The 22,381-nt window shown below is 46.8% G+C and overlaps 1 protein-coding gene across 2 annotated transcripts in view; it reads right to left on the bottom strand.

Annotated features, from left to right (window-relative positions):
• The window catches only part of COL4A6 (collagen type IV alpha 6 chain), an 856,046-nt gene that overhangs the window by 247,243 nt on the left and 586,422 nt on the right, over positions 1-22,381 (bottom strand). For both annotated transcript variants that reach the window (XM_069612628.1, XM_069612629.1), the window contains exons 14-15: positions 17,540-17,593; positions 10,980-11,039 (exon numbers count right to left, since the gene is read on the bottom strand). In XM_069612628.1, the coding sequence (XP_069468729.1) occupies positions 10,980-11,039; positions 17,540-17,593 (114 nt within the window). The remainder of the gene's footprint in view (positions 1-10,979; positions 11,040-17,539; positions 17,594-22,381) is intronic.

Below are 22,381 nucleotides of genomic sequence, written 5' to 3'. Positions count from 1 at the left end.
TTCATTGCATTCACCTAATAATTCATTAACATTGGTTTGGGTTCATAAGTCATTTGTATTGAATTGGTGCATCTCATGTATTCACTTCAGACAATTATAGATTCATTGCTATTGCTTTGGGTTACAGTATCTTCTGCAAGATGAGGTAGGAAGGAAGACATAGGAGGTCAGGAATGGGTCTCTGTATACAGCCTAAATGTTGACCATAGATAGTTTATAATGGCATAGTGACATGCAGTGTTTTGGTGTTGTAGCTTTTGGAGTGATTCATCATTTTTGTTGATATACTGTCACTGAATTTAATCCATAGGGGTTGGCTCTTGTGGTAGTGTTGTTATGTGATTAACTGCTTGACAGCATGCTGGATTGTGGGTAGTAGTGATTATTAAAATTTCGGTCATGCCAGTGCTCGCTGCGATATGGTTGTGCAATCTCTTTAAGGTGCAATCTAATGACTGGTGTTTACCCTTGTTTTCATGTTCGGTGTCCTATATTAACAGCATACCACTTCCGCCAGGTTCATCCATTCGATTAAGTCCTAATATATCTGGGAAGGAAACAAAGAGTTTCTCCTTAGACATGCATCTTGTGTGGTCAGTAGGAATAGTCCCTCATAAGGAGTGGGGGCTTATGGAGGTGGTAATTAGGCTACTTTACCTTGCGTTACATGATTTGGAGGTCCCCATGGTGGTGGAAACTTGTGAAGTCAGCTGTTTGAATACCATATAAGAGTATATAATGCCCTGTAGGGTTAGACATGGTGTTCAGAATATTTGCCAACAGTCCTAGGGGGTCGGAGAATTGTACGTTACGATGCCCCGTTGGGACTCTGCTTCCATTGTCAGAACCCGATTAGAGCTAAACGCCTAGTATATTCTTAGCTGTTGTGGTTATGAAAGCTGCTCGCTCAAGGATAACAGTGTTCCGTGCCAGTCCTGGAACACCGCCATTTTAAATCCATTATTAAGCTGTACAATAGCCGTACTGCATGTAGGCTGTGATGAAGTAATGCGTTGAAACGTAGTGTTGAGAGTGGGTGGTTTGCTACATGTCACAGTGTCATTAGCATAGAATTGGTAAAATATGAATTTGTGTCATTTTCATGCTGAAAGGTCCTAATATATAATGGAAATTGTTTATGTGGGGCAGGCTTCCCCTCTAGATGTCAAGAGCAAACAGTGCTGCCATGTTATTAGGCAGTCAAAAGTGGCTTAAAGTTTGGAATGGCAGTAAAATTGGTCCGTATTAGAGATATATTTAACATTAGGTATTACAGCACTTGAATGCGGTTTTTGTACATTGGTAGCATTTCTAAGGTGTAGTTACATCCCACACGAGTTAGCGTAGATGTTATGAGCAAGATTGCTGTATGGTGGGTTATCATTAAACCATGACCATAATTAATGGCGGTAACCTATTAGATCCCTATTATGTGAAATCAACTTAATGTGTAGCAAAACAACTGAATAAGGTCCATGGGTCCTAGAGTATAACATCAGTCATAAGTGAGGCCGAAATATATTTTCAGGTGGGTGACTCCGCTGTGGTTATGGGATGGTGATCCCTGTCAGTTTTAACATTACATTGTGTCCTGGAGTTTATTGCCTCTTACTTATCCATATGTCCCAAAAACAGTAATCGTCAAATTGCTTTGTATTCCCTTTCATATAATCAACACATCATTGATATATCTTAGCCATTTCACCACGTATTTTGAAGCGTTGGGATGAGTAGTTGCATGTTTTTGCCCAAATTCTCCCACAACCAAGTTAGGTAACGAGGGAGCAAAGCAAGTGCCCATCGCTATCCCTTTCGTTTGCTGATACACTTTGTCATTAATCATAAACACATAACTTTTTCTTACAAAGGATAATAACTCTTTTACCATTTCCACATAAACAAAATATGATCCAGTGAAAGTTTATGGTCAATTGATGTGTAAAGTGCTTTTACATCCATTGTTCACAACATGTACCCCTCTAGCCACACAATGTTCCTAAAATGGTCAAGTACATGTCTCTTGTGTATAAGTCCAGTTTGTATACTTCAGGTGCTAATTTTAAATATATCTCTAATACGGACCAATGTTACTGCTATACCAAGCTTTAAGCCACGTTTCACTACCTAATAACATGGCAGCACTGTTTGCTCTTGAAATCTAGAGGGGAAGCCTGCCCCACCTAAACCAGTTCTATTATATATCAAGACCTTTCAGAATGAAAATGACACAAATTAATAATTTACCAATTCTATGCGAATGACACAGCGACATATCGCAAACCACCCACTTTCAACGCTGCATTTCGAACGCATGATGTCATCACATCCTACATGCAGTACGGCTATTGTACAGCTTAATAATGGATTTAAAATGGTGGTGTTCCCGGACTAGCAGAACATGTCATCCTCGAGCGAGCAGCTTTCATAACCACAACAGGTAAGCATATACTAGGCGGTTAGCTCTAATCTGTTTCTGACCACTGAAACAGAGTCACAACAGGGCATCATAACTTACAATTCTCCGACCCCCTAGGATTATTGGCAAATGTTCTAAACACCATGTCTAACCCTAAAGGGCATTGTATACTATTATACGGTATTCACACTGCCGACTCCAAGATTCTACCGCCATGGGCACCTCAAAATCTTGTAACTCAAGGTAAAGTAGCCTATTTACCACCTCCATCGGCCCCCACTCCTTATGAGGGACTATTCCTACTGACCACACAAGATGCATTTTTAAGAAGAAACTCTTTACTTTCCTTCCCAGATTTATTAGGACTTAATCAAATGGATAAAACTGGCGGAAGTGGTATGCTGTTAATATAGGACACCGAACATGAAAACAAGGGTCAACACCAGTTATTAGATTGCACCTTAAAGAGATAGCACAACCATATCACAGCGAGCACTAGCATGACCGAAATTTTTATAATCACAACTACACACAAGAGCCAACCCCTATGGATTAAATTCAGTGACAGTATATCAACAAAAATGATGAATCACTCCAAAAGCTACTACACAAAAACACTGCATCTAACCATGCCATTATAAACTATCTATGGTCAACATTTAGGCTGTATACAGAGACCTATTCCTGACCTACTTAACTCTCAATGTTTTCTCTTCCTTCCCTCCTATGTCTTCCTTCGTACATAATCTTGCAGAAGATACTGTAACCTAAACCAATGGTAATGACTTTAAAATTGTATGAAGTGAATACATGAGATGCACCAATTCAATACAAATGACTTATGAACCCACACCAATGTTAATGAATTGTTTTATATGCAATGAATACATGGGTTTTACTGAATCAATGCAAATGACTTGATGAAATACACTTTAAAAGGGGTATGAAATGTACTTAGATAAACGCACAGTGAAAGTGCATTGACATGCATTGAACTAACATTCTGTATTCTGATATAACGGATGCAAGGAATGACCAGAATGCAGACACTAATCAAATGTACCATGCAACGCCTTGATAAAGCCCGATAAGGGGCGAAACATAAGCATGTGCAACCACCGGGACTATGTTGGCTCAAAGGGAACTGTCTCACAGTACCTATTGTTCCACATGGAACCTCCAATAAACGATGTTTATATATATCATACATAGTGTCATATTTCCTAGCGCAGAAACAGATCTAACTATTTCCAAACAAAAAAATGATTTACCCTACGACCGACTAAAAGTGAATATCGGTCCTAGTTAGGCGACTGCAACAAGGACACAATAATTACACACACACCTCAATGATTGATAGAGGGTGGCGCACAAGCAACATATTCACTTCACCTTACTAGCACATATATATGTAAATCCACAATTGGGGATTCTGACTAGAACTCCAACACTTTACTTTAAAGACAGTTAAACAATGTAGAATATAGCATTGGCAAGACTTTCAATAATTCTGTGTGTGAAGAGAGAGAAAAACAGCTGATTCAAAACCGGTAAAACAAAGGTAAGTAATCAATTCAGAAAATCCCTGGGTATGCAGACAAGTAAGGGCAACATTAGGGGGTGTCGGTAAATGGGGGTTATGCAGATAGTTCTGGCTGATTTGCTGTGTCACGGGGCCTCATTACGACCTCGGCGGCAGCCATGCCGCTATTGGCGGCATGGCTGCCGCCGAAATCGCGTCCGGGTCTGGGTCCACAGAATGAGGAATTACCGGGCCATTTCAAGTTCGGAAGGCCCGGTAATTCCTCTCTCCAAGGATACGGCCCGGTCCTTCCCCATTCCCATTTCAGCCCCCATAGAGCTGAATGGGAATGGGAGAGGGAGCAAACAACGGGCCATTACGAGTTGGCCCGTTGTTTGCTCCCTCTTCCCCTCACGGGACCAAGTAAGCACGCCTGGTTTGACCAGGCGTTACTTCCTGGATCCCACGAGGGGACCTCGTAATGAGGCGGTACGGGATAAACGGCGCCGGCCCCTTTTACGGCGCTGTTAACCCTGTCGTAATGAGGCCCATGATCTTTATAATTATTCCGCTATCAGTGAGTCTTTCTAGTGTTTTTGGCTCTCGAACCGAAAATGTTACACAGATTCTGAAGTCACAGATTTATGGGAGATGCTGACTATTTCCCCCCAATGGGTACTTCTTCCATCCTTTCGTAGACGTACGCCCTGTTGGTCTCGTGTGTATTCTGCACCCAGTCTTGTGTAAAATGGCATCAGCATTCCAGATTTGGACACATGAATTTTCAGGCTGGCGTTCTCCACTTGGATTCTTTTGTTGGCGGCATTGATGTCTGGTCGTGCTTTTCTTCTTGGTAATATAGCTCTGGTTAGGTTGAGGAGGAGGGCCTCAATCAATTCCTCTGGACCTCATCATAGTAGCATGATCAATCTTCCTTACTCTTCATCTTTTCCTTGAGTTTGGGCCTGTTCCGGGAAGAGCTGTGATACAATTAGGGTTGGACCGCTGGAGTTGTTGCTTTAGAATTATGTGGGGGGAAAGAGGTCAAGTGTGCAGAGTCTCTTGCAATTAATGGTTGAAGCCCAGGGCCTCCAGATACTACATTCATTTTGATGCTCATATGTTCTCGGATTGGTCAGTTTATAAATGAATTCTCTTATTTACCGATTGGAGGTGCATTATACATTTCGTGCATTATTTAATCAATCTCACATGCTTGGTAGGTGGTTTAAAGTTTGACTCGGATCCATGTATAGCATACATTACAACCACTCTACTTCCTGACCAACCTTTGGGGTTGAGGTTTTGGTGAAGTGAAGGTGTGTTTAAAACATTGGCAGTTCTGTTAAATTCCATACTTCCTGTTATAGATGTGGAGTGTTTGCTGCAGAGTCAGTATGTTCAGGGCCTGGGTGCCTACAAACGTGGTCAAGAAATGCTGGTGCGTTTGCTGCTGAGTCAGTGTGTTCAGGGTCAAGGTGCCTACAAACCTGGTGAATTAATGCAGAAGAATTTACTGAAGAGTCAATGTGTTCAGGGTCAAGGTGCCTACTACCCTGGTCAAGTAATGCGGAAGTGTTTGCTACAGAGTCAATGTCTTCAGAGGCAAGATGCCAACAAACCTGGTCAAGTAATGCTGAAGTGTTTGCTACAGAGTCAGTGTGTTCATAGCCAAGGTGCCTACAAACCTGGTCAAGTAATGCAGAAGTGTTTGCTGCTGCTAGGTAAGAATTAGTGCAACCCAACTAGTGTGGGACTACACAAGACTTATCTCTTGGTATTAGGTAACACACATTTTAAAATAGGCCTGTACTACACAAGTTGGTAGAGTGACTGAGAAGCCAGGCTTATCTTAAGAGGGGTAACTATGAGCTGTAGAGCTGTACAATGAAATCAGTAAATACATGTAGTCAAGTAAACACTTACACACTTAACGTTTATATAATAAATATGTATTTATTTATACACAAAGATATTTAAAGCATTCTTTAAAAAGCAGTAACTAGCAGTAACATTAATACCAAGTTAGGATTCAATTAAAAAAATGAACAAAAAAGCAGGTGAGTCATTCTTTCATATGCTATACATTTTCCAGCAACAAGGGTGACGTCATTTGAGGTCAGTAATTATATGATATGATATGGCATTTATAACGCACCTATACACAAGTGTTTCAAGGCGTGACACAGCAGTGGAGGGGGAAACAGAGTGAAGACAGAGACAGCAATCCTACTAGACCAGGTGTCATTCAGATCTCGCAAGTGCAGGGGAAGTGGGAAGAGGAAAAGTGCGGAGTGGGAGAGGGACGGAACAGCTCAGTACATGGGGTAATAGAATAAATAAAAACAATAAGAGAAGTAGGGCCAGCTGGTGGCAAGTGCAAGGGTAAGTGCAGACATCAGATGTCAAGTGCTGGTGAGGGACTGTAGGGATACAGAAAAACAGAGCCCAAGTGCTGGGGTTGCCAGGGAGGCAGTGCAGGTGTGTAACTGGCGGGGGAGGGGACCTGGGCTCGAGATCAGAATGTGGCCAGGTAACCAGTACAGTTTCAGCCAGGAATTCACATGGGCAGAGGAGGAGAGAAAGCAGAAGCAAAGAGGAAGGTTTTAAGGTGCTTCTGTTCCAGAGGGAGGCCCCAGCCGAAGAAAGAGATCTACCAACTTGCTGCTTGGAGAAGTAACTGACCCTGAGGGAGTTGGAGGCGGTTGAGCGAAGAGCTCGAGAAGGAACATATTTAGGAAGAGAGAGTTGAAGGTATCGAGGCCCCAGGCTCCAGAAGGCATTGTGGAAAATGCAGATGGTTTTGAACTTAATCCTCGCAGCCACTGGGAGCCAGTGCAGAGAGTTCAGTCCTGGAGAGATACAATCCCTTGGCTTGAGTCCAAGGACAAGTCTTGCAGTCCTGTTCTGGATGAGTTGCAGAGGGCGGAGAGCAATAGCACTTATTTTGTATAACCTTTGCAGAACTGATTTATAAGGGAAGGAAAGGTTAGGGTTAGATCAAAACATACTGGTATTCTACAAAAACAATTAGATTCTCCGAGAGGGATACAGGCAGTCTTTTATCCCAGCAATAATAGTGTTCAACAATTAAAACCTGTAATGGAACAAACACTGCCAAAGCCAATAGATTCAGAAGGAGGCCCATGGGAGCCAGGATAGCCAAAGTCAATGGGCAAAGTCATAGTTCTGATGATCTCTTCTTAGAAAATGTCTTTAAATAGTCAGTTGTTCAAATAGAAAATCACAGCAACTCAAGAGGAGACACCTTGAAGAAGCACAAGCTGAAAGGCCAGTGCAAGTGAGTTGAGGCCAACTCAGAATATGGTAAAATAGCACTGCCCAAGGTAGGAAGCACCCCAAATGGCAAAAGGATAATAAACAGTGAGCCCCACAGTACCTGTGAACTGAAGAATGTGTTCCAGCTGGATGCCTTCTGGTTGCAGTGCAGCAGACCCTTGTTCCTGGTTCTTGGTCATTGTGACGAGAGGGAGGACATCTGGTGGGCTCCTTGGCAGCACTCAAGAGATGGTCTCGCAGCAATAGATTCCTCAGGATTCAGTGGCTCTTTGTGGTTTTGGCGCCTTTTTCTCAGCGCCAAAGAAGAACCAGCAGCTCTGGTTAGAAGTTCCTTGATCCCTCGGTCCTGGACTCTGGTGAGGGGACTGTGGATATGCATTTCCTGCTTTTGTAGGGTCCTCTGGATGCCCATGAAGCTTTGGCCAGATTCGAACTTCGGGAGACAATGCACTCACAGATGGTCAAGGAACCCTGAAAATTGTAATTCTGCAGCATTGGAATGTCGCGACAAGTTTAGGGTTGCACCAAAATAGAGTTTGTCTTGAGACTAGTTGGTCCCACCAGCCTAACGGAGGAAGTTGTCCTGTACGGGTCATTCCAGTCGGTTTGAAAACAGGGTCAGCACAGCTGCAGGGCTTTGCCGGGCACTTCGTGGTCCAGGAGGGTGCTGCTGGCATCTCGTCATGTCTTCGTCTTTGGATGTTGTCCTCCAGTGGTTGACTCTGCCTCTCGTCCCAAAACCCTCACTTTTTTGCAAGTTTCCATTCATTCACAACCCTAGGCTGTCAATCACCCAGCAGGGTGTCTGTCTTTCATTACTGGTTTCACTCAGGCATACCTAGAGACAAAGGACAGGGGAGTTTCGGGACCCTCCCTCACTTCCTGCCTTTCCAGACACACCGGAGCCTGGGCAGCTTCAGGGCTGATGCCCATCAAAGGCAAAACACACAAAGGACTCAAACCCAATTCAAACAACAGAGTAAAAGCCCAGAAGAAACAAACTGAATAGAAATGGTGAAAAAAGAAGACAGGGGCCATTTTGAGAAAATGGTCACCCTTTGGGTGCTGTACTGCAGCTGCGGCATCAGTCTGCAGATACATGGCACAAGGTAGTAAAAAAGAAACCACTGCCACCAGCCATTCAAGTGAGTTAGTGTAACAGACTGTTATATGAGGAATGGGTTAAAGGAGTTACTATGTAACCCCACAGCACTCCACATAGGGTGGTGTGTGCTGGATCCACAAAGGAAAAACATAAGTAGGACAGGGGTCATCTTACTATTCTTGGGAAGAGTAGTTAACCCACGAAAATGTAGTAAAAGATTAAGAGAAGTCCAAGGAACTTCTCAGTGTCACTGGCGCTGTGTGTGACCATGTAAAAAATCAGATGCCTATGGCGTTTACCAAACTCCATAAAACAGTAAGATACACAGAAAATCCTAGTCAGAAAAACACACGAGTGAGTAAAAAGTCTCACTCCCTCAGGAGTTAAAATTAGAAGTCCAACAAAAGAGCTGGGGGTCTCTAAGGTTAAAGGGAATTAGCACATACATGAAAATTCTCCATTACAGCTGCAGAGTCAGTGTGTTCATGGCCAAGATGCCTCCAAACCTGGTCAAGTAATGCTCAAGTGTTTGCTGCAGAGTCAATGTGTTCAGGGACAAGGTGTCTACAAACCTGGCCAATTAATGCTTACGTGTTTGCTGCAGTGTCAGTGTGTGCAAGGCCAAGGTGCCTACAAACCTGGTCAAGTAATGCTGAAGTGTGTGCTGCAGAATCAGTCTGTTCAGGGTCAAGGTGCCTACAAACCTAGTGAAATAATGCTGGAGGTGTTGAATTAATCAGCGGGGATCAGGCAAGGTTGAAATGTTCTATGGAATTTGGCAGAGAATCCTGTCGCCCGAGGGATCCTCTGGAGTTTCTGGATGCATTCTCCCACCCCCAACCTTTGAGGTGCCACAGCCCAGTGTTGGCAATTTCTGTGGAGTGATGGTCTTGTAGTGCTTTTAAAAGGCTTACACAGATGTCTCTGTGGATTCCATTAATATCTCCTCACCTCCGGCAGGATATGGGTCGCCTAAGTTTTCAAGCCTCTGTGTGAGCGCTGGCGCAGTCACTGTTGCCTGTGCGAGGGTGTTAATGTGAAAGGTATTTATATAGCGCACCGTCACCAACGTAGTTGGTCCCCAGGCGCTCTGGTGGATCTGTAAACAAGAGGGAGGCGGGTAAGTTAGTCGGGTGAAGGTGGAGTAGTAGAGTGGGAGAAGTGGTGTGCTGTTGGCGGCTTCAGTTCGGTATACACCATGCGCTGAGCTTTGGTGCGAGTATCGGACCAGGCGGTACCTCGTGTGCTGTTGGTGCTGTTTATGTGTTGTTTGTTAGTTGTTGATGCAGTGTGGTAAAGTGCGTGCAGTTTGCTGGGCGAGAGATGGTTGTGTGAATTTTTGGGTGGTGGAGGTATGCAGAGTTTTTAAAGTTGGGTTAGTGGGGTTTGTGTCCTGATTCTGATACATATTCTTCAATTGAGCTGTATTCCTGTTGGTGGGTTGTTGATTTCCTTTATTGGCCGTCTGACTGTAGTATGTGATGGCGCGGGCTCTCCCGGCTGTACCCTAATGAGCTATGTATAATATGGTTGAGTGTGTCTATTTTTCTCCCTTTCGTGTTGGAGCGCAGGCTTGGGTGTTCCCTATTTCCTTGCCATCTATCGTGACATGGGTCTGTTGGAACATAGGTGTGGTTTTAGGGCCAGGGTGCTATTAATGAGTCGTCCTAGTACTTTCGCCTTGGTCTGGCTATGTATTCGGTCTTTACTGTCCTGGCTCTCGGTAAGTCATTAGGTATGTGGTGGAGTGTCTTCCTTAGATTCTTTCCGTCGATTGTTTGGTGGGAATCGGGATCTGTGTCCCTAATACCTGTGTATGGCAAGAGCTGAATTAACTCATCAGCAGGAAACTCATGCTTGAAGCATGCCCATGGAACCAGTTGTTGAACAGTCTTGTACTGTACACCTGGTGGTGGGTGGTACATATCCACGTTCCTGTAAGAGGAACAGGGTGCTTTCTGAAGTGCAAAACTAGGAGGTTTGCCTCCGTAAAATTCTGATAAAAGTGTTTTTGTGTGCATATCTCTATTAAGCCTTATTTTATATTAGTGGGCTGCGGCAGAGACACACGTGTGAAATGGAGAGTGTTAATGGCCCTTTCCCTGATAGGTCACAGTGAAGGGGCCATTAGCATTCCAAAGCCCCTCATTCTGTGCCTACTCCACAGCAAATTCCTGCACCTCATGAGCTAGTCTGCCAGTGTCTACATTGACATGAAAACAGTGAGGTAATAATGCATACACACGTGCACATTTTATTCAGAAGACATTTTATTCAGAAGACGCCTGCATGAAACAATTCTATGAGTGGAGACACGTAGTGCAATACACAGAGATGTCTTGTGCAGGTCTGAACACTTAAAGCCTCAGGGTGTTGTCATTGTGTTACGGACTCCTTGATTTCAGGAATAAGGGGTGTTTAAAATGAATGTTGAAAACAAGGAAAGGGGGTGTTTTAAAGAATTGGAGACCAGCATGGGTACAACTTCAGACTGAGAGTGCAGCAACGGGACTGTACATTTGAAATGAGGAACAGTAGAACTGGGCGCAGGGCAGAGCCCTCGTCTATATGCTGCAGGACCAAATGCAAAAGAAAGGAATTCATATTTTAAGGTTAACAATAGTTGAAAAGCATACCCGAGATCCCGGCATCCCGATGATCCCCTTTTCACCTGCTTCTGCGACTCCTCCAATGCCCTGCAGGCGGGAAAGAACACATACCAGCGTTAGACGGTCACGTGGGAGCAACCTACGTGGCACGCAAGTGAGGGAAGCCGCGTGCGGCGCTGAAGGGGGAACGAGAGGTCGGATGTTCACACCACAGGCCTGCCATTGGATTATCATTCGCCAGAGTCTAACATACCAGCCTAGGTTCATCTTCAATGCATTATATAGGCCTCTTGTGCCCCACTTTCTTTTTATAATTATTTGAATTGTTCATTTTCACTTTTCCCTTCTCTGAGCAGATTCTAGATTGGGATAACTTGAACATATGCATTGCGGGGTTGCTATGATACTGGAAATAAAAGTACACATTTTTCTATTTTAAAATAAAAAGTAAAGTGAAATAGACACCACGGATAGATATATCCTAAACGTATGGTTTGTTTCGACTGGACCTTAGCTTCCCCTGCGACCACCAGCAGGCAGGTGCTGACTGCTAACGAGGCTATGATTTTCTATTCATTTTATTGGAGGTATTCATGGGCTGCAGAGCTGGCCCCAGCAGTCTGCGGGGCGCTTTAGGAGAGGTTGATGCCCCGAGACAGGCTGGGTTAGACATGCACACTTAATATGCCCATGGGGGTAGACATGGGCGTGCTAGGAAGGGAGGGGATTAGATAGGGGAGGAAATGAAGGGTGACAAAGAGGGTTTTAGTCCTTTTCTCATAACCAGTTCCCATGATGTTTCTCCAAGCAAAGTTCGGGAAGCACAGAGAAGTATTTGCTGCCCTCCCTTTGTCTCTTGTTTTTTGCAATCCTTTGAACTATTTTCCTGCCTTCAGGGGACAGCGCAGCCTAACCCCAGTCAACCCTGATTCTCTTTGCTCCCAGCACTATGGAAGATTCATTTCAGTTCACCAAAACAGAAGCGCCATGCTTGACAGGTGCCCTTGATTGATCATGCAGCAGCCACACAAAGTCCACCTGAGCTGGAGTCAAACATATTTCATACGATGGGCAGAGCGCTTGGCTCTTGTCAGTGGAGCCCTTTCCAGGGAGCCCGGTGGAACAATTCATCACTGGATGAGAATTTCACTCCAAGCCATGAGTGAACGGCGTTGAGGGCTCAACTAGCAATCCATGCCAACTCATACTCCCTGCGGCATGCACGTGTGGGAAGGCGTGGCTCTGTGCCCAAGACGTGAGGCAACGCCTCGGGAATGCATGAGGAGATGGATTGGTGGAAAGAACTTGGCTTCCAGAACTGATGTCAAACTGCACACTGTCCAAAACAGGGGCAAATGAAAAGACTGTTAGCTAAGACTTCCCAGACGTTCATGCATTGTAGTGTGTGGTGATTTGAAATGCAAGCCGCAATCACCGGAACAAGGTTCCTCAATATATCAGAGCTTGGTCTTTGGCCGTCACTGCAATTTTTCAGAGAACCCTGATCATCACCCTCTTTGGAAAGCCCTGGCTCAATCCAGCCTCCAGCCCCAGCACATTTGCCATGCATAGACAAATATGTGCCAGCGTGGTGGCCAAACGTCATTCTGATCATCATCGCCCACTGTCCACGTTCTCTCCCATGGTCATCAATGAGGCGTTGACCACACTTGTGTCTGCAAACCAAATCATAGCCATGAGCTCCTCTTGGTGCTTTCCTGGCGGGGGCTGCAGCCCCTGCGCAACGCAGTAGCGCGTTTGCAGACCTGTGTTCCTTTTCAAATCATGCATTTCCGTCTTCATTTTAGTAACACAACTTATTACAACTCTACACATCGTACTACTGGCCAATTGCATGCAATTCGTCATGCTTTTATGTGCATTATTAAGGCTCAATGTGTTGGTGACTGTTTTAAGCTCTGTCTGCTTTTTGAACTGGCAATTAGGTTTTTTAGCCATCCATAAATTGTACGATAACTGTCTATTTCCTTAACTTTGGAAATACCCTCTGCTCTTAATAGACACAGTTAAGAGGTAGTAAATTAGATTATCAAGTCTAAGCAAATGCATACATTAAGCTTGATCGAGTAAAACTGGGGGCACTTGATAATGTACTGTAATAATTAGTTCAGAAGTAGATTATTTTGAAGCCAGGTTTTCTTCTAGATCAAGGGCTGCATCCGACTCCTTGTACGCTTCTGCTAGAGACCCCACTACCCATGTTATCCTCTGGATCAAGGATTGCATCTGACTCCTTGTACTCTTCTACTAGAGACTCCACGAGCCAGGGTTTCCTCAAGATCAAGGGCTGCATCCGACTCCTTGTACGCTTCTGCTAGAGACTCCACTACCCAGGTTTTCCTCTGCATCCGACTCCTTGTACGCTTCTGCTAGAGACTCCACTACCCAGGGTTTCCCTAAGATCAAGGACTGCATCTGACTCCTTATACGCTGCTGCTAGAGACTCCACTACCCAGGTTATCCTCTGGATCAAGGAATGCATCTGACTGATTGTATGCTTCTGCTAGAGACTCCACTAGCCAGGGTTTCCTCAAGATCAAGGGCTGCATCCGACTCCTTGTACTCTTCTGCTAGAGACTCCACGAGCCAGGGTTTCCTCAAAATCAAGGGCTGCATCCGACTCCTTGTACGGTTCTGCTAGAGACTCCACTTCCCAGGTTTTCCTCTGCATCCGACTCCTTGTACGCTTCTGCTAGAGACTCCACTACCCAGGGTTTCCCTAAGATCAAGGACTGTATCTGACTCCTTATACGCTGCTGCTAGATACTCCACTACCCAGGTTATCATCTGGATCAAGGAATGCATCTGACTGATTGTACGCTTCTGCTAGAGACTCTACTAGCCAGGGTTTCCTCAAGATCAAGGGCTGCATCCGACTCCTTGTACTCTTCTGCTAGAGACTCCACTACCCAGGTTTTCCTCTAGATCAAGGACTGCATCCGACTCCTTGTATGCTTCTGCTAGGGACTCCACTACACAGGTGTTCTTCTAGATCAAGGGCTGCATCCGACTCCTTGTACGCTTCATCTAGAGACTCCACTACCCAGGTTTTCCTCAAGATCAAGGACTGCATCTGACTCCTTGTATGCTTCAACTAGAGACTCCACTACCCAGGTTTTCTTCAAGATCAAGGACTGCGTCCGACTCCTTGTACGCTTCTGCTAGAGACTCCACTACCCTGGTTTTCCTCTGGATCAAGGGCTGCATCCCACTCCTTGTTTGCTTCTGCTAGAGACTCCACTACCCAGGTTATCCTCTGGATCAAGGGCCGCATCCGACTCCTTGTATGCTTCTGCTAGAGACTCCACTAGCCAGGTTATATTCTGGATCAAGGGCTGCATCTGACTCCTTGTACGCTTCTGCTAGAGACTCCACTACCCAGGTTTTCCTCAAGATCAAGGGCTGCATTCGAATCCTTGTACCCTTCTGCTAGAGACTCCACTGGCCAGGTTTTCCTCAAGATCAAGGGCTGCATCCGACTCCTTGTACGCTTCTGCTAGAGACTCCACTACCCAGGGTTTCCTCAAGATCAAGGGCTGCATCCAACTCCTTGTATGCTTCTCCTAGAGACTCCACTACCCAGTTGTTCCTCTGGATCAAGGACTGTTAAGGTGTGCATCCCTAGAACGCTGCGTACCTGAGGTTTTGGTTGCTGTACGCGCCGGTGACGCCAGGCTGTCAGATCTTGGAGCAGGGTGAAGAGAAGGCGACGCAAGGAGGCAACCCCAACCCAACCCCAGTGAAACAGGGATGGATAGGGACCACCTCCGGAACGCCACGGACACACCTCCCTGCGGATTAACTTGACGTCAGGACAGTGCAAGCACTGACAGGGAGGTTGATGGAGTAGTCAAGCAGGTTACAGTCCAAGATATGTGGCAATCTCCGAATACTGGAATGGCAGAAGAAGATCTTCAGAAGGTTCCACAAACAGATCACGAGTGACTGGCGAAGATCCGTGGGACTGGTACCCTCAGCCAGGCAGGCAAGGAAAGCATCCGACCAGCATGGAAGATAGGGGTCCAATTGATAGGGAAACGCAGGAGAACAGGAAGGCCCTGGGGTGGGACTCAGACTCAGTAGAAGAGGGAACGTAAAGGACCCCAGGAGGGCAACCAAGGGACCAAAGGGCGAAACCCACTAGGACTGGGGGCAGGGAGTCCAAGGGAAGGATCACTGAGAGGCCAAGAAAACCCAAGGAGGCTTAGGGTCCAACAAAAGATCAAGGAGCCCAAAACCCAAGGGAACACAGGGACCCAGACAAGGAGCACAGGCACAGGCCAGGAATCAGGCAAGAAAAAGGAACAGAACAGGTAGGCACCAAACGCTGCGGTCATCCAGGAAAAAACCGTGTTAAGACGTGATTTGTTCAAGGAACCGGACGCTATTTACAGCATCCGGCATGAAAGCAAGGCTTGGATCGCAGGCGGACTTGCGCATGCGTCGTGGCCAAGCGGGAACCAGACGTGGCTTGGAACACAAGCTTACTTCCTCGTTCATGGTTAACCGCGAGGTCCGCGCACGCGAGCGAGTGCGCTGGCAGGCGACCCGCCGCGGGAAGCCGCCCCTCCAGAGCCGAAACCGCAGATACACCCGCCACGTCCGGAGACGTGAGCAGGGTGTGAACCAGGTAGGTGCTCTAACAAGGACTTCATCTGACTCCTTTTCCGCTTCTGCTAGAGACTCCACTACCCAGGTTTTCCTCTGGGTCAACGGATGCATCCGACTCCTTGTACGCTTCTGCTAAAGACTCCACTACCCAGGTTTTCCTCTAGGTCAAGGGCTGCGTCTGACTCTTTGTACGCTTCTGCTACAGACTCCACTACCCAGGTTTTCTTCAAGATCAAGGACTGCGTCCGACTCCTTGTAGGCTTCTGCTAGAGACTCCACTACCCAGGTTTTCCTCAGGATCAAGGGCTGCATCCGACTCCTTGGACGCTTCTGCTAGAGACTCCACTACCCAGGATTTCCTCAAGATCAAGGACTACATCCTACTCCTTGTATGCTTCTTCTAGAGACTCCACTACCCAGGTTTTTCTCTGGATCAAGGACTGCATCTGACTCCTTATATGCTTCTGCTAGAGACTCCACTACCCAGGTTTTCCTCAAGATCAAGGGCTGCATTCGACTCCTTGTATGCTTCTCTTAGAGACTACACTACCCAGGTGTCCCTCTGGATCAAGGACTTCATCAGACTCCTTATACGCTTCTGCTAGAGACTCCTCTACCCAGGTTTTCCTCTGGGTCAAGGGCTACATCCGACTCCTTGTACGCTTCTGCTAAAGACTCCACTACCCAGGTTTTCCTCTAGGTCAAGGACTGCATCTGACTCCTTGTACGCTTCTGCTAGAGACTCCACTACCCAGGTTTTTCTCTGGATCAAGGACTGCATCTGACTCCTTATATGCTTCTGCTAGAGACTCGACTACCCAGGTTTTCCTCAAGATCAAGGGCTGCATCCGACTCCTTGTATGCTTCTGCTAGGGACTCCACTACCCAGGTGTCCCTCTGGATCAAGGACTTCATCTGACTCCTTATACGCTTCTGCTAGAGACTCCACTACCCAGGTTTTCCTCTGGGTCAAGGGCTACATCCCACTCCTTGTATGCTTCTGCTAAAGACTCCACTACCCAGGTTTTCCTCTAGGTCAAGGACTGCATCTAACTCCTTGTACGCTTCTGCTAGAGACTCCACTACCCAGGTTTTCCTCTGGATCAAGGGCTGCATCCCACTCCTTGTTCACTTCTGCTAGGGACTCCACTACCCAGGTTTTCCTCTGGATCAAGGGCTGAATCCCACTCCTTGTACGCTTCTGCTACAGACTCCACTGCTTGATCCCGGGATTGTGGTCACATTTTGGCCATTTGGTTGCGTGCTTGACTGCGCCACACTGTGGTGCATGAGGTTTGACATCACATTGCAAGACTCTATCCATCTCTTATCTCTCTGTTCAGGCATCTTCTGGGGCATGAGGCTGAGACAGATCGATGGCCTGTACTACACGTTTCCATTCAACTTTCACTGAGCATTTGGTTGTACTCTTCCATCGGCTGCTTTGGATTAGTGCCACCTTACATACTCAGGGTTGCTACCAAAATGCGCCTGGGCTTCCAAATGCTAGCCTGATATTTAATTTAACTTGATTTGGTTTGATTATTTTTCTAGTGACAGGGGGCCCTGGGCCCATTTATGCACACCTCTACAGTGGAAGTTACCAAGAGAACTCATGCCCATCTGCCCTCTGCATGCAGTGCAGGGGGCATGCTGTACCACACAACATGCCCCTATCACGTGGAGATCAGCATGCCACTGAACTAGCACCCAATGCAATATACCACTCACTGGCATGCAGCTTTTTCTCCATGTCAAATTGCGTTGGCATCTGCACCATGCCACCCCAGAGCGTAAGTCACAAGAGTTTGTTAGTCTATACAGAAACATTGTCAATTTCAAAAGACCTTAAGGCGTGATGTCCAGTGATTTGAATAATTGATGGCATGGACAAGCAAGAACAAAATGATACAGAACATTTTAAAATGCAGTCATCACAGTCTGAGTAGACTTACCGGGCTTCCTTGCTCTCCTGGATACCCTTGGTCTCCCCCATCGCCTTCATCACCCTGTCAAAAAGTAATTGATTCGATCATGAAATCCATAAAACCAATCACACTGCAAAAAATAAACAGCCAGCGCTTGGGTGACCATGTAACATGTATTAGAACCTGGGGAGATCCCTGGCCCAATCAGGATGCGTGTAACATGTATTAGAACCTGGGGAGATCCCTGGCCCAATCAGGATGCGTGGAAGGCAGGCATGCACTGCCAGTGACCGCCCATATTATGCATCTCCCTCAGTCTCTCCCCTCAACTCTGTCTTCTTTTTTTTTGCCAGTGGCACGGCCCCCATGCCCGCCTCTACCCATGTTCCCTGACCTCTCCAGCAGCACCTAATATGCCTCCAACCGTCCCCTACTTCCACTGTCTTCCTACTGTGGCTTCTCCTTCACTCCTCTCGTGCTCGACATAGAAAAGGGTCAAAGTCGCTTTTCTACTGGGCGGCCATTTTAAGTTTGTATCTTTTTTAAAGGGGCCTCGGGTACACACCCTTAATAATTCGGGTGTAATTGCAACACCGTCCTCCGGTATACACCCCCACCCACATGGATGAGCAAAAGGGTACTGTAGGTCATTAGCCGCCGTCAGCACATATGACTCAGTTCATTTCCCACTGTGTACAAATACAAAAATACTAACATTTGCTAGCTCTGGCTCAACTATGCACTTACCTGGCATAGGAGACACAGGTGTTTCTGATTGATTCAGGGAAGTTTGAGCTGCCATTACGTAGTTACGTGCATCCACGTGCGTAGACTCGACATGTGTTCTGAAGAAAACAACCATCCTCACTGCTTGCTTGAATGACACCTGAACCTGTTCTGAAATGGTGTGGAGCTATGTATGAGGTGCAGGGCTGGGGGCTCACTTAGGCCAATTCATCTTAGCTGTGCCTGTGAACACAAGAAGAAAGGGGTCCCTGTGCGGAGATTGGCTTCTGGAGCACCTGGTGGGCCGGTGGCAGCATACATAGCCAGTGCAACGCCCCAGTCCATAAGTCACAAGCACCACAATGACACTAAAGACTGAGTGAGTCTCAGAGGAGGCGTTTCTATCAGTCAATTGTGCCAATCCACAGAGCGAGGAAAGATCCCGCGCCCTGGCGAGTAGCCTTGATCTTGACTAGCGGAGTTCCTTGCCATGGCCCTGCTGTACAAACATCTAGTGGACGGAGATGCTGGGACAGCCACGACCCCATGTATCTGGGAGGAACACAATCCCCAAAAGCCCAGGTCAAGTCGCTGACAAGTTAACAAAATAGGGCTTTGGTTCTAGGACAGAACTGCATAGCTCCAAACCATCAGCAAACAAAGCAGCAGGCCAGGGTCTAAGGTCACCTTTGACTTACAGCAAAACAAGAAATTCAGGTGTGGCAATCTGACGTGGCACTGCATAGTGGCCCGTCCTAGCGTGGTGGCACATTACTGCAGAGAGTGGCATGCCTGCATGGCTCCACCCTGTCCTGACATGGATGCTCATTGGTGCAGTAGCATAGAGAGTGGCAAGCCGGCATACAACCACAGAGGGGCCTGTCCTGACATAGCTGCTCATTTGTGCAGTAGCATAGAGAACGGCATGCATGCATATTACCGCATCGTGGCTCATTCTGGTGGGTTAGTCGTTGGTGCAGTAGCACTGTGTGGCAAGCTTGCATGGCACTACTCGAGGCTCTTCCCTGGCACTGTAGCTCATTGGTGCGGTAGCACAGAGAGTGGCAAGCCTGCATGCCACCACAGAGGGTGCTGTCCTGACATGGCTGCTCACTGGTGCAACAGCACAGAGAGTGGCAAGCCTGCATGCCACCACAGAGGGGCCTGTCCTGGCATGGCTGTTCATTGGTGCAGTAGCACAGAGAGTGGCAAGCCTGCATGGCACCGTATAGGGTATCCAGGCACGGCTGCCCATTGGTGCAGCAACTCAGGGTGTGGCAAGCCTGCATGGCACCACATACGAGCCTGTTCTGGCTGTTCATTAGTCCAGTAGCACAGAGAGTGGCAAGATTGCATGGTACCGCATAGGAGCCTGTACTGGCTGTGCAGTAGCACAGAGAGTGGCACGCCTGCATGCCACCACAGAGCGGCCTGTCCTGGCATGGCTGTTCATTGGTGCAGTAGCACAGAGAGTGGCAAGCCTGCATGGCACCGTATAGGGTATCCAGGCACGGCTGCCCATTTGTGCAGCAACTCAGGGTGTGGCAAGCCTGCATGGCACCACATACGAGCCTGTTCTGGCTGTTCATTGGTGAAGTAGCACAGAGAGTGGCAAGCCTGCATGCCACCACAGAGCGGCCTGTCCTGGCATGGCTGTTCATTGGTGAAGTAGCACAGAGAGTGGCACGCCTGCATGGCTCCATATAGGGGCCTGTCCTGGCATGGCTGTTCATTGGTGCAGTAGCATAGAGAGTGGCACGCCTGCATGGCACCGTATAGGGGCCTGTCCTGGCATGGCTGTTCATTGGTGCGGTAGTACTGAGCGAGGCAAGCCTGAATGTAGCGTATTTGTCCTACTTTCTAATTTTAACAGAACACCAGTGGCCTTTCACGGGGGTGCACAAGAAATTCGTAAATAGCATCCACCGGAAGGAACTACGGGATGTTCATTATGCATCAGGAAAACATACGGCCATAAGTTATGAGATAACGACTGTATTCACACCGTGAACCTGAATCAAAGAAACGGATCCGAAATTCGTCCCAGCAGCACGTGCAAGGCAGGCTGGGTGTGTGTGTGACTGTGCGTGCACTTAAGAGGCGCCTGGCTCATCCTCCTTCCCTCGAGTGGCGAGATTAGCTGAGCGCCCGCAGTTCCTCCACTCCCTCATCACAGAGGCAGTGCGTGTTAAAAGACAGGCCCCTGGGGAAGAACCCGAGTGTGCAGGAGGAGGCACCGTAATCATACCCTTCCCGCAACATAACCTCAAATTGCATCTTATGCACACAGACAAGAAACCCTGGCAGAAGATCCGAGGCAGTCATACATACCCCAGCGGATGGAAAGCAGACAGGGGCAAACGCAGACAACATGCATTGCCCCCATGCTTATTGAAAGGTGGCATTGTCTGGGAGTGGGGTTTGAGATCATGCCCAAAGGCCACAGCTTAAATATTGCACCGTGTGTTGTCTTTACATGCGTGGAGTCAACACGTCATGCAAGCTAGGTAGCCTAGTCCAAAATGACCCAGAAGGTATACAAGTGAAGTGATACACGTCCATGTATTGGAGTAAGAAAGCACCCATTTCCTCTGCAGCACCAAGAGCAATACTCAATGGGCCTCATTACAAGTTTGGCGGTAGCCTTGCTGGTAAAACCGGCAGGCTGCCGGCAAACTTGCAACTTTTTCCGGCGCCCGCAAATGGGCAATTACTGGGTCATTACGGCCCTACCAGACCCGGTAATTGCCCATTTGCAGGCGCCGGAAAAAAGATGCTCCCCGTTCCCATTCGGCCCCATAGGGCTGAATGGGAATGGGGAGGATGGATGCACCGGTACTATTTATAAACTCATAGTTTGCTGGTCCGGGAACTACGGTACTGACATCCTTAACGGTACTATAGTTGCCACTCCGGCAAACATATAATGAGGCCCAATGTCTCCGAGATCAGCACAAACCAAGGCAACGTTTTTGGAAAATTAAATGAAGTGCATTGGTGCGGGGCAACCGTTTCGCGGATGCAAACATCTTTTGAAATTCTTGTTAAGATGGGTTTCCAAAATCAGCCCTGGTGGTGTTGGGAGGACACCCTATTTGTGGTAAACAGGGAAGACACTGAGAGGTTAGCCAAAACCCAATCAAGGTAGCTGAGCGAGCAGTCAAGGCTTGGTCTCAGGAAAAGTGTGAGAGTGGTCTAGGGCTACAACGAGTCCACACAGGGCAACACCAATCATTCTGATTTGACAGGAAGTATAGTATATTAAAATACAGCTATTTATTAGGCTTCAGTTACACACTAAGGGCATGATTCATGGAATGTTTTGCACGGTTCAAAGTGACTTTGCACTTCAGACACAAACCCTGATTCATGGAACTGTGCAAAGTGTATTTTTGTAGTGCAAAGCCCGTGCAAAGTCATTTTGTATTGCAAAAATGACTTTGCACTGCAGAAATATGCTTTGCACAATTCCATCAATTAGAGTTTGTGTCGGCAGTGCAAAGTCACTTTTCAACAGAGCAAAAGATTTCATGAATCAGGCCATTAGCATGTATAAATCATAGGTAAATATTGTCAATCAGAACCATACGTAACATAGGTACACATTCACCAAAACTAGAATAAAGTTGCAAATTATTTACCAGTATTAAACAGATGAATACTCAGATACAAGAAAAATTGTTATAAATAGTCCAAAGAAGCACAATTAGAGTTTTGCTCAATTTTATGAAGTCCACCCCTGCAGTGGTATGGGGTCTTATGCCAAAAGTCAGAAGTTCAAATATGCAGCCTCTTCAGGTAAGGTTTTCAGAAATGAGGCAGTGAGCTGTGGTGGGCATTAGAACCTTTTAAAAATGTAAATAAATATTTACCCAAAATCAGGTAAGTACTCCACTCAATCCTGTTCCTCAGGTAAGACATAGGAGAGGATCCTTAGCCCAGGTTCAATGACCAGAGGTCAGGCAAGAGGGACTTAGGGCAAGGACATTACACCCAATATTCCCTATGGAGGGCAGGTGGGGACATAAACGTGTTTTAACGTACCTCCTGACTCAGATTCTTCCAGATACCACTGCAGGTCTTCCGATATCCGTTGGGAACAAAGTCTTCACATCTGGTTTGAGTGAGGAAAGCCCATGGGTT

The sequence above is a fragment of the Ambystoma mexicanum genome, chromosome 5p, assembly GCF_040938575.1.
Source record: "Ambystoma mexicanum isolate Mex_15411 chromosome 5p, UKY_AmexF1_1, whole genome shotgun sequence".
Lineage (NCBI taxonomy): Eukaryota > Metazoa > Chordata > Amphibia > Caudata > Ambystomatidae > Ambystoma > Ambystoma mexicanum.
This window is presented reverse-complemented; position numbering and strand designations above follow the sequence as displayed.